The sequence below is a fragment of the Brienomyrus brachyistius genome, chromosome 15 (genome assembly GCF_023856365.1).
Source record: "Brienomyrus brachyistius isolate T26 chromosome 15, BBRACH_0.4, whole genome shotgun sequence".
Lineage (NCBI taxonomy): Eukaryota > Metazoa > Chordata > Actinopteri > Osteoglossiformes > Mormyridae > Brienomyrus > Brienomyrus brachyistius.
The window spans coordinates 17,312,897-17,329,575 of record NC_064547.1 but is presented as its reverse complement, the minus strand read 5'-3'; the positions used below and the strand labels follow the sequence as shown (position 1 = coordinate 17,329,575).

General features: G+C 46.8%; 1 protein-coding gene across 5 annotated transcripts in view; it reads left to right on the top strand.

Annotated features, from left to right (window-relative positions):
• Positions 1 to 16,679, top strand: part of cachd1 (cache domain containing 1) — a 64,231-nt gene that overhangs the window by 22,748 nt on the left and 24,804 nt on the right. For 4 of the 5 annotated variants that reach the window (XM_048976914.1, XM_048976915.1, XM_048976913.1 and 1 more), the window contains 2 exons: positions 12,120 to 12,182; positions 15,243 to 15,391. In XM_048976914.1, the coding sequence (XP_048832871.1) occupies positions 12,120 to 12,182; positions 15,243 to 15,391 (212 nt within the window). Of the gene's footprint in view, positions 1 to 11,418; positions 11,767 to 12,119; positions 12,183 to 15,242; positions 15,392 to 16,679 lie in introns of those variants that run through there. The other variant, XM_048976916.1, reaches the window with a different exon arrangement.

Here is a 16,679-nt window from a genome sequence, read left to right as displayed (position 1 = left end):
TGCTGATGTTAGGGTACAGCAATCAGAACCCGCTTGTTGTTTCCCCAGGGTTATCCTCTAAAGGTCTTCTGAGATGACGACTTTTAATTAAATATATTGTTTTGACAGAAAGAGGGTGTCTTACGGCAGCCTGTCAGATAATTGCTATAAAGCTGAGTGTTTTCTTTCTGGGGAATTTCTCCTCTCTGTCTCACACAAAGCCTTTGTGTTTTACTTCAGCTAAAGGGTCTTTTTTTTTTTTTTTTTTAAATCTGAGCTGGGATCATGGCCCTTGAGGAAATGTGGGGGTGGGGGTTCTGTCAGCAGGAACCAACTTGGGTGGCTTTGCGATGGTGGTTCGGTGGCACGAAGCTCCCCGAAACTCTCCCGTCAGGTGCGAACTCGCCCCGCTCTCCCTGGCGTGGGCACGTGGTCTTCCTGGAACATTCTGGAAATGTGCAGCATTTTCATTCAGAAAATGTATTGCCTGTTCATTGGTAATGCTTGGAAAAATAGTGCTAAATGTTAAACCCCCCCCCCCCCAGTAGAAAAAAATTTAATGGAAGTAGTTTCAATATGTACAAGCTGCCTAGCTGTTTTGAAAACAAATTTCCATTAGATTTTTCTAGATGTGAGATTTTTTTCATAAAGATTTATGATTATTATGATTTTCATGTGATAATTTGATCACAGAATAACTAACAAGTTCGTGTTTTGGGTAGTAAGGCTTCCTTCTGGTTCATATACCGAAACCGGCAATTCAGAGACTGTGTTTAACTATGAATAAAAACCTGCAGATTGTCTTTTGTGCCAATGGGTAGAATTTTTCTTCCACCACACTATTGATTGCGCTGAAAAGTGTTCCTGGTGTTATGGACATGTGAGCTGGAATAGTGTTTGAGTTACCAAACCAGCTCTTAGAATCTCCAGGCTAGTTTTCTGCTATACTCGCTGTCGAGATCTCTCTGCGCAGAAGTATATAAATTTTAAGTTTGCTTGCTGAGAGATGAAACAGGAAGTCGTCTTGGGTGACCTTTGATCCGTGGCCCCTCCGGGCTGGCGGAGGGCTGTTTTCGGAAGATGAAAGGAGGATCCAGGGCTTTTGAAAAGGAGCCACTAATTGGGAGCCAGAACGGACCGGCCCGGCCCGGTCTCCGTGCGATGGGGAGACAGAAATGTTCTCCAGCTGTGTGTGTAGCTGTGGTCGTGTGCCTTTTTATTTTTTAATAAATCATTTAGGACAAAGCTGACCATGGATTCTGCCGCATCTTCTTTGGCAAAAGGCCTCCTCTCTCTCTTTTTTGAGGCGGCGCTTGTTAAACGCCGGAGCGATTTCGTGCCGAGACCAGAGTCCTCACCGTGGTTTATTAAGAGGACGGGATCCTCTGAGGATTCACAGCAAACGTTACGCACTTGATTCACAATTCTAGTCTGTCCCATTTAGCACTGCTGCTGTGCCGAGATGCGTGCCGGCAAATTCCCGCATGTGAATGTGCGCTTCAGTATGTCCTGGTTTGACAGGCCTTGATTGGCAGGGACTTCCTCGAGGTTATTTTATCTTTGGAATTGTTTAATGTACAGTTCTAGTTCGGAAATCTTCTTCTCCATATCAAGAACTACTGAAACAAGATTTAAAAAACAAAAAACAAACTATATATTTATTTTATTTTGTGGTCCTTTAACTATGCGTGAAAGGACAAGGCCTTATTCATGGGTTGGAGCTCTATACCGATGCTCCCCGGATTATGATGGTCTGTGTTACGATATTTTCATGGGTTGGAGCTCTATAGCGATGCTCCCCGGATTATGATGGTCCGTGTTACGATATTTCGACTTTACTATGGATAAAAATGGCTTTTTCACTTTCCATATGTTATTCAGTAAATGACATGAGATGATCAACACAAAGCGTAATTTATTTTTAAAAGTGTTTAATATTTTGCCCACCTGCAGGCTAAAGTAAGTGTTCTAAGCATGTTTATGGTAGGCGAGGCTAGGCTAATATGTTTGTTGCGTGTACTGCATTAAAATGCATTTTCGACTTAAATGCATATAATCAAGGTTTTTCGGAACGTAACCCCATCGTAATCCGGGGAGAGGTAATGGTTTGGTCCTGTAGACTGTAATCCCTGCCGTCTGGTACAGGATTTCCCAGTTGGCTTGTGACCTGTTTTGAGCCCTAAATGAATTATCTGTGATTGAGCTGTTGGTTTGAATTGCCCTGCTCATGTCCTGCTAAGCTGAACCTCTCAGAGGACTGTAAGTGTTCCTAATTAAAGTGATTGAATGCCACTCTAAATAATTTTATAACGCAGTACAAAACACCCTTAATTCTTATACCGACCATTATAATGCATTATGAAGGTATCTATAGTGAATTACAGGTGAGAGCTTCATAAAACATTCCTAATGCATAATAAACATGGCTATAGTGTGTTATGTCTTTTTAGAAATAGTTATAGCCATGTTTATGAATGCATTAAAATGCTCTATGAAGGAATCTGTAATGCATTATACATGACTGTTTTAAGTAAAGTTTTACTCTAATTTACCTTAGCAGACACCTTTATCCAAAGCAACATACAATTGAGAAATCAGGGTCATATGGTTCCTGGAGCCGATGGGGGTTAAAGGCTTTGCTCAAGGGCCCAATGGTGACATCATCCATCCATCCACATGACTGGGGACCGGCGATCTTCCAGAGACAGATCAGGCATCCAGTCCCACTGAATCACACAGCAGCCCAAAGACGGAGCGTTCCTCGTTGGGGAGTCAAACCCCAGTCTCCTGGATGACAGCCAGGGACATTCACCACTGTACTAACGAGGTGAAACGTTGCTCAGCCTTTGACCTTCTCACTGTTTCAGGGGCAGCTTTTACGCAGTGCCTTGAGGCGAGCTGACAGACAGTTTGTGTTGGAGGTTAGAGGCTGTGGAGGAGAACAGTGGGTTCATAACCAACCTAACACACTTAAAGGATCAGCCAAGTTTAGCTGCCAGTTTTGCAGTGCAGCCCTCCAGTGTCCCACTGTGCCATTCCCACCAACCTCCGCTGCAGCTTATCAGAGCCAATAGGAAACTTGCTCTGGGTGAGGGGTGTGACCTGTAGTCATCTTGGGAACCACAGGTCAGCTGACTGGGCTTTCGCATGTTGGTTAGTACCATCTGCCCCTCATTCTATTCAATGCCCATATTTCCTTTACTTTTTGCACCTAGTAACTTAAAGCCAAAGGTTCCTGTCACACTCCCTATAACAGCTTTACTGTCCACATGCATCTCCCGGCATCTGGAACGTGGGCTACGCTAGGCATTTTGGGAAGGTGAAGTTGAGCCGCCGCGATGAGCTGGAACAAGTCCAGCAGTCTCATTGAGGCTGGTTAGGGACTGACAGAGGTCACGGTGACCGTGCGCCGGAGGGAGAGGCAGTTGGGGAATGCTGCTTGCATGTCTGAAGCATGTTCTGTGCATGTGTTCATTCCAGGGTGTATATTTATATTTTGCCTGGGTAATTATATAGGGCATCTATACGTATGTTAGAATTATCTGCTTAGAACCAATGAAGTAGGGCTGGATCTGCCTATTAACACGGACGCAAGCAGGTCTTTGGCACCTTGGTCCCTCAGGATTAATATAAGACAGACAGTGGTGTTAATCTTGAGGCTTTTAATCTCAAAACTAAAATTTTAATTTATACCCTTGTCATATGTAAAGACCCATTTGTTACTCTTTATTAATTTACTGACAAAGGGCCATTCTCTGTGGAGATGCAGGGGGCACATGATTTATTTGGTTTGTTTATTCGACTCGGATTAATGGCTGACACATTGCACCCATCCCCCCCCTCCCAATGGAGTGTTAATTCCATCAAAGGACTCCCTGTCTGTGCACCTCCCTTATGTTGACAGATCTGATGTGTGCACTGTTAGCCAATCTCATCTTCTTGCTTTGTGGGCTGAGGGCTTTGCCTGGTAAATGGGGGCTTGACAAGATCATATGATTAGGTTGATTTCACCAGCTAGCCGAAGTACGTATCTCCAAGAACAAAGGTAAGAGCTGTTCAGTGTATGGGAACGGGATGTGTGTGAGGAGCATCAATGCCTTTGAACTTCAGTGTGGGTGGAAGCTGTAAGAATACCATAGACTGCAAGGAAGACAAACAAGTGGATTATTGATCAGATCAAACCTGAAGTTTCATTTGAAGCTAAAATGAATGACTGAAGCTGCACTATTTTGGCAATTTTATAATTCAGCTCAGTACTTTGGGGCTGGGGGGGGGACACAATACCTGGAAAGTAATGGAAGGTAAAAGATAAGAGGATGATTTGCAAGAAGATATGGCTTTGGTTGTCCCAGCAGTCAGCGGGCCTTTGGAAAGCCGGGAAGAACAGGACAGAAGATGTTTACATTCATTTTATTTAGCAGAACCTTTTTGTCCAAAGTGACGTACAAACGAGAGATTGTTCTGGTATCGTGGTACCCACATGGCGACCAGGAGTTTATGTGGACTTGAAGGCACCTAATAATAATAATATGTCACGGAATAAGAACGCAGAAAGTAATAAAAGGAGGTTTCAAAGATCCGAATTAAGGAAAATGACACCTAACTCTCATCGTTTTTCGAGTGGTAATAATACTGATATTAACTGGTGTTTGGTTGGGTAATGTTTTATCCTGGGGGGGGGCAGCATAAAAATACCAGCGCCCCAATATATTGAGATGAGAGTTGCTCATCTGCTTGACAGATCTACATGTAAATTACAGGAGGGGGGGCATTGGAGTAAGAGTGGGGGGGTTAGTGGCAGTGAAGGTGTGCAGGCTGCTTATCTCCTTATAGATATGTAGCGCTGTGTGGTTGATGTTCGATGCTCTTCAGAACGTCATTAGTGTCAGGCGGCTGTTTTTCGGGGTGTCGATGTTGCCGGTGAGCTAATCCCTTTCAAAGCGACGTCACTCTGTAGATGCACCACCTGATAGGATTCCAGAGTTTGGGGAAAAAAAAGCTTGGAACTTACCTGCATTTTCCCCCTTTGTCACTTTATCCCTCAGAACAAGCCTTCACTGTTTCCTCAGTGGACGGGGGGGGCTTGCATCCCCGTGTTCACCGGCCAATCAGCTCGGTCGCTCCAGCGGCAACATGAAAGAGGCCCATCTCCACTCTCTCTTAGAGTGTAGACGTGTTTATAATATTTCAGCGTGTTGGACGCTGTTTATCTACAGAAAGCTCACGTCCAGCCGCACTATGCAGTCCTCACTTTTAGCACCATCTGCCTCTACAGTTTTTACGCATGAATTATGAGTATAGCTTAGGCAATCTGCGGCCAGCCAGTGCTTACAGCTGCACCCAGAACAGTGTCATGCACCTATTTTTTTTTAATTGTAACACACCAATGGCAGCAAATTCATTATACCGTTTTTGGTATGTGTTGGAAGACTTTTAAAGAAATAGGTGCTGTCAGATTCGACGACACAATCTTGTGCAGAGACTGTGTAGAAACTGCGTGAGACGTAAAATCCTCAACGGCCGGGAGATCCAGCAGATGTTGGGTTATAAGATCCAATCTGGATATGCATATAAAAATAAAGTCATTAACGAAAGCTCATTAGTCTTTTATTTATTTCTTTTTAATTTTGTTGTTCATAAAATATGTTGTTCGGTGATTTGATTAAATTCAGCAATGGGGCGTTTTCTATTCCCAAAATAGTGTTTATGATTATAGTTTAACATTTATGACTAGTTTAATGCCTAAAACTGATTTCTTTTTTTTAATGAATGAGAAATTGAGATGTAATTCATGATACAAAAAGATTTTTTTTTTTTTATTTCCTTCTCCTGTTGGATTATTTTGCAAACTGGGACACTGGATGACCGTAGCTGTAGAATGTGTGTGATCTGCTGTGTGTGAGAGCTGGATGCAGGCGGGTCCTGGACGGGGTATGAGAGGTGACAACATTTACATGTGACTGGATGATCTGATGTGAAAGTTGGAGTTTGTGGGTCACAAGTGTGTGTTGTTGGAGAGCTGGTGTACACGGAAATGGAATTCCGCAGAAATGTGGATTGACCTGTGAAGATCCATTGCCATAAAATCTGTTTCAGTTTGTTGGCTGTTCTGGCCATAATTTAACTTGGGTTACTTCGCATTTCACATGTGTGATCAAAGGAAGTGTTTTATTATGGATTTCTGCTCTAAATTGGCCTCCTAGCTGGCTTGGTAGTCTTTTAATTATGTGGATGATGATGATGGTTGTTAGGAAGTCATTACTGGAGAACATCTCATTGTATGATTAATGTTCAGAGTGCACTCTTTGTAAGTTTGCTTAAGAAGACCGCCTGCCTTTTCTGGCCCAGTCTGGCCCTCCTTGCCGCTGACAGTGCTGTTTACCCTTCTCCTAGATCTCTCGTAATGAACCTGAAAACGGCACTGTGCCAAATTATTGCTCTAGATGGTCTGTGATGTTCAGCAGGTGCTGTGGGTAATTTCTCAAAGTAATGGTGAGTGAATCTGGTTGAATGAGCTGCATGCGGATTCTTCGCTACCGAGTTGAGTGCCCTTATTGTGGTTCTCTGTTGCTGGGGGGGGGGGGTGAGGGGTGTTCAGGTTTTGACGTGCAAGGGGTAAAAAGCTGCAGTCCATATCTTCCAGGCTCATGGTGAAATACCTGTATGGTCCATGCAGAAGTGATTGTGCAGGCGAGTTGAGGGTGTGTACGCCTCCTTACGTTTTAATTTAAAAATGCAGACGTTAGTCTTTGTTTTAGCCTTTCATCCACACCACTCGGACGTTTCAGTGCCCAAAAATAGACTTGTGTGAATGCTCTCATAGCCATAATATTTTGAAAACTTCATTTTAACGTTGTGGTATGGATGAGTGAAAACAGACGAACTCTAAAAGCGCCTTAATTGGTCCTTACTCATCACGTGGCCGTTACCTAAATTGATCCCACTAGCTACACCCTCTCACGGTCTGATTGGTCACCTGGCCACCTTACGCAGAAGTAATTTACTAATTTAAGCCTTAAGATCAGGGAGTAAGTATGAATGTGGTCTAGGGGAGAATTTTTATGGGGGTCTTGATATCAACTAATCTCACCTTCCTGGCGTGTTAGTCCATTTCAGACACCTTTAGCTTCTCTGCCCTCCATTATCACTCTGCCATCCGACTGCGGGTTCTGGGAATTGGGGGTGTGGTGCAGTAGCCCATTGGCAGTCTTGACCCAATCTTGGTGAACTTCTCTTGAGGTAAGCCTTGTTTTCTTGGAGATACCAGTGCTCTTCTGCTTTGCTTAGTCGGCTGCCCTATAAGGGGGAAATGCTGACTATCCGTCAAGTGCTACAGCTCTGATTCACAGCCCATATCATTAAAAAATGTGGGCACTTCAACTTCGATTGTACTCTGAAAGAACGCTTGGCGAACCTCGATTGCACCCTCTGTGCTGAGAAAGGGCTTGGTTGACATTGCTTTGTTACCTTATCCAGACAAAGGAAATAAAAAAAACTGAAGCTAATCCTAGCCGCGGAGCTGAATGGCGAAGACGTCAGCGATAACCTGGATTGGTAGAGCTGGGGGGGGGGGGTGATTAGAGCTTTTGGTGTCAGAATAGCTGAGGTACCACCAGGGGCATGATCTGACGATGGCGGAGAGGTTCCACTGCGTTCTTCTCGGAGGGGGTTGTTGAGTGTGATTCGTTTTGTGAGGAGGAGCATGTGTGACATGCGCTTCAGAAGTGTCTTCTGGGGGTGGGGGGGCGACAACACATGTCTGGTCCTATTCCCTGATAAATCAACATGCTAGGGATTGGTCAGCTTCTCGGGAAGGGCTCTTTGAAATCACTTTGTATGCACTTGTTGAGAGTATCAGCTTGGACTTTGCATATAAATCGTATTTCAGAAGCTTAGCTTAATCGTTCTGCTGTTTTTTTTGGACGTCGGGCTTTAAAGGGTCGAGCGTTCGGCTCTCACACTCGCTCTCTCACGGATCTTTGTGTTCCGCTGGCACGTTCCTGCATTTCCTTTGGTCTCGGACCTGCGTCTCCTTGGCATGTGTCGCTCTGTGTCGGTAGGACGCTGTTCCCAAGCCCAGTGCCAGCGCCTCTGCCGTGGGGGGTGTGGCTGTGTGGCCCGGAGCCTGCTCTCCTTTGATCTGCCTCCAGGGGCCTCAACCAAGGGCCCAGATCTGTCTGCCTGGTGCATCCCAAAGGCAGCGGGTTTACACCTCGCATGCAAAGTCCTTCTGCTGTTTGAAATCTGCTCTTAGGACTCTGACTTTCTCATACAGGAGAATGAGATGAACAGATTTCGGAGATGACTCCTCCTTGCGGGCCGGCATGGTGGAACGGTGGTTAGCATGGTCGCTACTTCGGGAGACCAGGGTTCACATCTCTGCTCCGGCTGTGTGTGTGTGGAGCCTTGAATAAAAAAGGACTCCTTACGTAGACGAGAGAAAGGCGCTTAGACCGCCGCTGTTTTTATTATCAAATTATTATTATCAACTTGGGGTTAGGACATCAGACTGTGGGGCCTCAGGAGGGTTTGGCCGGGGCCGAGGGATCCAGCAGGTCCTGCTTCAGATGATGGTCCTGGATAATGTCTGGCTGCTTACCCACCTTTTCTCTGCCGCAGCCCACCGTCTTAAGGTGATTATCCTTCTGCCAGGATAATTCACAACACACTTACCCACCCCGCGGATCGCGTTGCTCTTAACGGTTGCTTCAGCCTCAGGTACATTGTCCATCTTGTCTTTTTATCACAGGGCCGTTTGCAAATCGGTTGAACATGCGATTATAAAGTGGCCATATTCTCGGCTGCATTTTATTACATCATAAGTGCACCGAAAGCCTATTGGACAATTAAATAAGTAAAAAGTCGCACATACACAAAGCATTTTCTTTGTATAAGCCACGGAGTCTGAGATGTAGCTCTCGTTTTTTTTGGCGGTTTCTCTGAGCATCGCATGGTCTGACCTTGGGGTGAATTTGCTGGACATCCACTAATGGGAAGATTGGTAACTGTCTTAAATGTGTTCCACTTATGAATAATCTTTCTCGCTGCCTTCAAGCTGTTTGGAAATGGCCTTCTAACCCATCCCAGATTGATGGGCAGCAGCTGTTGCTTCTCTATGAAGACTTGGCCTATTATTGCTGATGCCTGTCCTCCATTGTGGTAACACACACCTGAATGCTCCAGGCCAGCAATCTGCCTGAACCTCTGCTTTTATAGAGCTTGTCACACATGTTGATGATCAATTAATCAAGTGCATTTGATTGGCCGCCCCTGGCTGCTACTTACCCACTGAATTCCTATGGAAGCTTGAGGCTGTGCTCAATTTCCCACTCACCGTTTCTGCATTTCGGCTTAGTTTTTTATTAAATAACGACAGGGTGTGATATGTCAGTCGTCGTCGTTCATCTAAGGTTGTATTTACCTGATTTTAAGACCTGCGAAGGGCCAGTTTTTTTATGATGTCCTGATACCTAAAGCCTTACAACTGACAGAGGGTCTACTTGGGTTAGGTGAAGCTTGGGGTCTAAGCGCAGGGTCCGCGGTCCTTTCGGCGGGTGAAAAGTGAAATGGAGGCGTGGGGGTTGGGAAAACAAGAAATGCGTCCATACAAACCCCTGTAAGCCGTCACGCTGTGGCTGGCCTTTAAATGCTGGCGGGACGTTAGTTCTTACCCCAGTTAAAACATATGGGCGTTACACTCTCTATTTCATTGTCTTCCCCAAACCTTGCCAGATAGTCTGTGGCTCCGCGGGTTAGGGACACTGTGTTTGTGATCGGAAGGTTGCTAGTTCAAATCCCAGGGTCGGCAGAGTGGTGTCACCGTTGGGCCCTTCAGCGAGGCCCTTAAACCCTAGTTGCGTCAGGGACTGTCTGCCTCTGCTTTCTCAAATTTTGGTGGTTCTGTAGTAAACAGTTTCCTTGCTCTTGAAGGAAAATGCACCATGTAAATATTATTACCACCCCCCCCCCCCCACCCTAGGTGAACAAAACCTTGCATGTATTATTGTTAAGAACCCAAGTGATATGACAACTGTCACACGCATTTTTTGCGAACGGTTGTTTCTCAATGTTTTTCTTTTTCTCGTCTCCCAAACTAAAGAATCCTCTCTCCTGTTTCCCTGCCTCACTCGACCTCTCGACTATTCTGACGGTTTATTTCCTTGTCTAAATGGGGGGGGGGGGACCATATCAGCCGTACCATACCAAATACCATCTTCAAAGACCTGTCTGCTCGCCTGAGAGAGCCTCCCGGGTTTAGAAATGTCAGTGAGATTTCCAATTTGCACTGGGCTTTGGGCATGCACAAAAAGTGTTTTAATAACCAAACTACAAATGGGTTGTGTTACAATTTGCACCATATACATGGGGGGGGGGTGGCTTATTTTTATGGTAGAAGATCCTGCATGTAGTGGGGTTAAAACCATTTTTATATAGTGCAGGATGTTCCCCTCTGTGTTGGAGTGGTTCTCACAGATGGGGGCCTGCTTTGTTGCTGTCCTCTTTGCCGGGCCTAAGTGGGTTTGGAAAGAGAAGGGCTGGGGGTGGGGGGGGGCATCAGAGACAAAACAAAGATGCCTGCCTCTCACTGAGCACATACAAAGGGGGGAGGGGTGAGTACCTGGCTGCTCCTCAGCTTCCTAGCTGCCGTCGCCTGGCCTTTTATCTCCAGGGCCGAGACCCCATCTCCGCCCGGTGCTCTGGGCCCAGGGTCTCTGTGGCGACAGGTTGGCTTTTTATTGTTTTGTTGTTTTTTTGTTCTAAGCTACCAGTCGTGCCTGGAGATGGAGTCCTGGCTGCCTGGGAACCTGCAGTGTGTGTAGAGCTCTGTCTTGCACGTCTGTGCTGTTGCCGAGCCTGTAGTCCATGGGGTTTTGGTGGCCCGGGTGGTTGCTGACCTCGAGGCCCGAAGAGAGGATTAGGGAACTTCATCTGAAAGCTGCTTTCACATGATTGTGTCCTTTCAGTCGGCTGTAAAATCCCGAATTAATATGGTTTGCCGCTTACGGCCGGCTTTTTGAAGACGCCCGAATTGCTAATAGGTTTATCCTCAGGATTTTACCGGGGAAGAGCATCGCTCTGCTGCCTGGCACAGATCTGGTTTCTCAGTCGCGCACGAGAGCTCGTAGCTGAAATGGCATTTAGCGGCGGAATTATCAAGACTTGATTCGCACAACAGCTGTCATCAGGACCCATCGGAGTGTCGGAGTGTCTAGGTATCACTCCACATTTCCGGGGTGGTCACTAGTGTTTCACAATTTTTTCGGCTGTGTGAAGGGTTCATCGCACCTCTTTGGGTACAAGGATGGCACTGAGGCAAGCTCACTTTCGTGCTGTTGTCCTTTTTTATGAGGTGGGGGTAGTGATGGGGGGGAAATGAGACTGAGAGCTTAGGAGGGTGGGGTTTACCGGTTTAAGTCATTGAGATGTTTCCTGGGGTGTGGTTTTACACTGCATAATAATCCCAAACAATTCAATGTCTCCTTCCTCCCATCTAATTTCAAAATAGCCTGCGTTGAACATATGGTTCCAGCTGGGGGGGGGGTAGAAGGCCTGTATATGATCCCTGACCCATATCTGTCAGTCAGAAGTGTTTCGCCTGTATTTGGCTCTGGGGAGTTTGAGTTGCGATGGGGGGTAGTTTGTGTAATTTAAGTCTAACATAGTGTCTTTTTCGGGGGATTAGTTTAACTGTGATGGAGGGGGACGCTTATGGATGTGTGAGGTCTTGAGGGTTTCTTTGAAGCGCAAGAAAACATGCAAGGGATTGCGGAGGGATTGCGAAGGCAGGTAATCGCGCCGCCTGTCTGCAAGCTCCGAGCGAGACTGTGGGACCTGTGCTTTCAGGGGCATAGGAATGATGTTTGTGAGGAGATGTCAAAGTGGTGCTTCTCTTATTGTATTTTTTAATGTATGTTCTTCACTTTTCCGCGACGTAGTGCTCGTCAGACCTGCGTTCGCTCTCTTTCCCTTCAGTCTGTTCCATGTGCCACATCGTCGGAATGCCGCATCTTAAATGAGCCTGTTGTCTTTGCTCTGTGAGTGTGAGGGATGGAGTGTGAATCTCACAATTCATGCAGAGATGATCTTCTCTTGAATCTCCTCAAATCGACCCCTAATGCTTTTCTCTCGCATCTTCACAGAGAATATTCAACTCCTTCGTCTACTCCGAGAAGATTTCCAATGGAGAGACGGAAGTCCAGCAGGTGAGCCCCCCTCTTAATCTCCAGTTTTGCGTTTGGGGGGGGGGGGGGTCCTCGCCAGCTCGCCGTTCACCCTAACCCACATACAGCGTAGCTGCCTTAGTTTTCCAAAATGTCAACCTTGAAAAAACATCCGCCTCACATTTAAACGTCTTGTTAAATCTCCTTTAAAAATGAGACCAAGACTCTAAAATGTTTCTGTAACCTCTAAAGTTTTTCAGTTGTTCGAGCAATATGGCGGAAACACGCGTATCATCCTGTCCGCAACCTCGATCAAAAGGAAGAAGCTTCCGGAAAAACAATGCTCTGTATCTGTTGAAAACCATGCCCACCCCCACACCCCCTGTCCGCCTTTGCTGTCAGTAAACGTGTTCATGGTCTCTTGTTGTTTGAGAAGCAGCCACTACTGTGTGTAGAATGAGCAGTGGGGGGGGGGGGGTGAGTACAGCTCTAACCAAACTGTAATTAGAAGAATTCTGACAGACACTCTCTCGGGGCTCCTGTCAGAGATGAGCTGCTCTTCCCAGCATTGCTTGCATGTTGTTAGCATGGTAATGGCTGCTGTCCCCAGACCTGACAAGTCCCCCCCCCCCCAATTTTCCAGAGAACTCTGGAGCAGCTTCGCTGTTAAATGTAGGACTGCCTGTATATCTGCCTCACAGGCATTCATCAGCTGCAAATGGGGATTCCTCAAAGGCGTCTTGCAACTTTTTGTTCTTTCTGCTGATTGGTTGCCTGGAGAGGCAGCATTTCCTGGGTGGCATTGATTACAGGCTCCTTAAGCTTCGATCTGCACCCGGTTTGAGAGACTTGTGGAGCGTCATGGACAGCAGTTCCGGCTGCTCTGCTTCTTGTGCTCGGTATGGATCTCCTGGGCAGCCTTGTTGTCTCACACTTCCAGGTCGGGAGTGTGTCCTGCCGCAGTTGGCGTGGGGATTCCTCTGGGTACTCGGGTTTCTCCCTACTGTCCAAAAATAGGTGACCGTAGTTGGTTTTTCAATAATCGGCCATAATGTCTGTGCCCTACGGAGGACTGGCACCAGAAGTGGATAGTTCAGGTCCAGAAAGTAAAATTCAGACCAAGATTTTGTTTTAATAAACCAGTTGAGTACTTTGAGGCTGTGACTCAGCTGGTTGAGTAGACACTATAATGGATTTATTCTGCCTAGCACTTTGCCCCTTAAAATATAGGAAGAAAAACTAAAACCCAGTTGAAATACCACACTAGTCAGTTATGGTGGGGGCGTCAAATGGGGAGAGGGGCAAATAAAAGTTAATATGTATAACGCCTCTGAAAGTCATTGTTCAAGCTGAAATGGGCCGGCATGCTAATTAGCTAGATGCATTTGCTGGGATGCATTTGAGCACCAGTCCTCCCTGATGTGTAGCTGTTTGATTCTGGCTGGCGCTGCTAGTTAGCGTGCAGGGGATCCGGTGGAAGGCATTCGGTTATCGAGCTTCTCTTTTCAGAAGGTGACGTTCCCATAACCGTTTTGTCTTGTCTTACCTTTTTGGGGTCCAAAAGCTCCTGTCAACATCCTGTGTGCTTTACCATTTCGGTCAGGGGGGGGGGGGGGCAGGAGCTATACAACAGCTATACAACTACATATATAACTATTAACAAAGGAAGAACCTAGTAAGTCTGTTCAGGGGGCAGTAAGTGCAACATAGAGGAGTTTAAAGAATCGTAGGCGTGAGGCTCTCTGGTAAATTGACACGGCCGCCGCCGACCGGTACCTGCCGGCCCGGTGGCGTTTCCGCTGCTGTATGGAGCACTAAGGTAAGGTGGGGCTGACATGAACTTCCTCTATTCTTCTGGTGACGGCGATGCTTTTATTTTGAAACATTAGCCATAAAAAGTGAATAGAGATTCAGAGGTAACCCTCATCCCTCCCATTGCTGCCCTTGTTGAATCTGACAGAAGCTTCTGGATCAATTCAGTTAATTTTCTTTTTATGTGCTGCATTTTCACAATATGACATTGTGTCAAAGTGCATTACATTATCCCGCCCCAAGCCCCCAGTATGTAAACCAGAGGGGACAGTGGCAAAGAGAAACCCCATAAAAGGAAGTAACCTTGTGGGAAACCAGACTCAAAGGGGGAGTCCGTCCTCCTGGGACCAGCGGAGGAAGCCCAGAGTAGCAAACTTCCGATTTATAAGGGGGGTACACGCCGGCTGGGGTACACGCCGGCTGGGGTACACGCCGGCTGGGGTACACGCTGGATGGAATGCCTGGTCACCACAGGACACGTACCTGCATAGTAACACGCATGTTTCCCATTTACTCCAGGCATACAGGGCTGGGCAGGGACTCCTGTGAACTGCCACGTGACCATAATTTTCTGTCATTTTATTTAAAAATCTGAAAGCTCCTATCAAGGACTAATTTTTGTCGAAACAACTAAAATAGTGTTGATTGCATGACTGTTGTGGCCCCGCCCTCTGGCTGCACACGCTCAGCAGATGTTAAGGCTTTCAAAATTTGTTTTTCTTTTTTCCCCCCTTCCCTTGTAGTTTTTGGCAGCTTTCTCTAAACTCTGTGGTTTGCCATTGCTTTAGGATCGCCCTGGGACGCCATGTCTGTCCACAGACCCTTGGTAGGATTCTTAGTCGAGCCCCCAGTCGGGTCACTTAAGGTCACTTGTAACAGTGGCGAGTAAGAGTGTAACTTTAACTTACTTTCAGAGCTGAAAATTGGGCCAAGTGTCGAAACTGCTCTTACTCTATTATTTGTTTTTACTTGAGGGAGAGATCTGTTTTTACGTCGGCAAAGGTCTGCCGTACACCTAATATGCGAGGGGGGGGACATCTGTCACGTGATTGGAACAGGAATTCTGCATCTCAGTTTCTCACACGTCGTGGCAGATTTCAAAGGAAGCTGTCGGTTTGATCCCAGAAACCGGCGGCTTTCCTGTCCTATTCAGTAATACTTTATTATCATTTTTTTGCATCCTTTTTCAGATAAATCACATGTAACGGCTGAAGATTTCCCAGCGGCACCATGGTAACGCATCTTCGCTGTCTGTTTACATGCCTGACACTTTCACCGCTTTGTCTCCAGCTGGCGAAGAAGATCCGCGAGAAGTTCAACCGCTACCTGGATGTGGCGAACCGCAACAAGCAGGTGGTGGAGGCCTCGTACACAGCCCACCTGACCTCGCCGCTGACCGCCGTGCAGGACTGCTGCACCATCCCACCCTCCATGATGGAGTGAGTCACATGACCGTATCCGTTGGTCGCCCCTTCGCATGCAGTGGCTCCCGTCATAATCGCCCATTTTCGGTCTCCGCTCGCGTTCGGGGGCGATTTCTGCCCTTGGCTTTTTTATAAAAGCTGCAAAGCAGAATGTCTGACAGGTTGGTAGCCTCGCATGGTATTGAGTTTTGGGGAAAGTTTTTTAACTGTTTATCGTAGTCAGACGCGCCTGTGGAATGTGGGGCCTTCAAAGAAAGTCTGGATGGAGATCTGGGTGGGGGGGGGGCTGCTTTTAACTTAATCTCCAGAGGAGCAGCTTGTGGGAGATCAACTCGCACGGGGGCCAGTGGTGTCTCCGTTTCCTTATCGGCGTGTGACGGTCGGGATTAGCCAGGAGTTGGAGCTGCAGTGGGGGGAGGGCGGCGGGGGGCTGGATGGCACTAAACGGGCCTGGAGTTCGGCCCATGCTTTCGTTTCTGCTGCCGCAGTCTCCGATGACTCTTCCGGGAAGGTAGGGTTAGGGTTATATAAGACTCCGGCCTGGGAGTGAGGAAGCACAGAGCTGAAGATGTCTTTTGAAGAAGCCCTGTGTGATAATGGAGCAACCAGCTCCAAGACTTCAAAGCCTTTAGAAGCTCTGAAATGCAGCTCATTTTGAGACCCGGTATTTAGTCTCCGGACGGGACTGGCTTTATAACATGAAAAGTGGTTCCCCCCACACCCCAGCTCAAGGGCAAGAGGAAAAAGTGAAAATGCGTAACCATGGAGGATCTTGTGATCAGGTTCCCAGGCATAGCCGGTTCCGCCTCCAGCTGTCTTGTAAGATAAGCTAAGATGCATCAGAACCTTATTAATCCCTGTGAGGGTAAATGTCTGTGTCCAGCACGACGAAATGGATAAATGCATCAACGGATAATTTAGGTAGAAATGGACAGTAGGGTCAATCAGGGATTAACGGCCTGCTGATGACATCACACTGCTGTCCCTGGGATTTGAACCAGCAACCTTCTGATCACAGGCACAGCAACCTAACCTGCTGAACCACACCCCCCCCCTGCAGATGACATTACTAAAAGTAGGCAAAATAGACAATAATAAAATTTAACTCAATTTAAACAGAAGTGAACAGTGTAACCAGTATACCGCTGCAGTAAAGACGACGCAATGCATGATGACTGCAAATCGGCACGTTCAGTTCCATTTTTTTATGCAGGTGCCTTTAGAAGAGGCAGCGAGGGCAGAATGTGAGGAGTGTCTGTAGTGTTCAGCTTTGCCTTTGGGGGAGATGATTGTGTGACTGAAT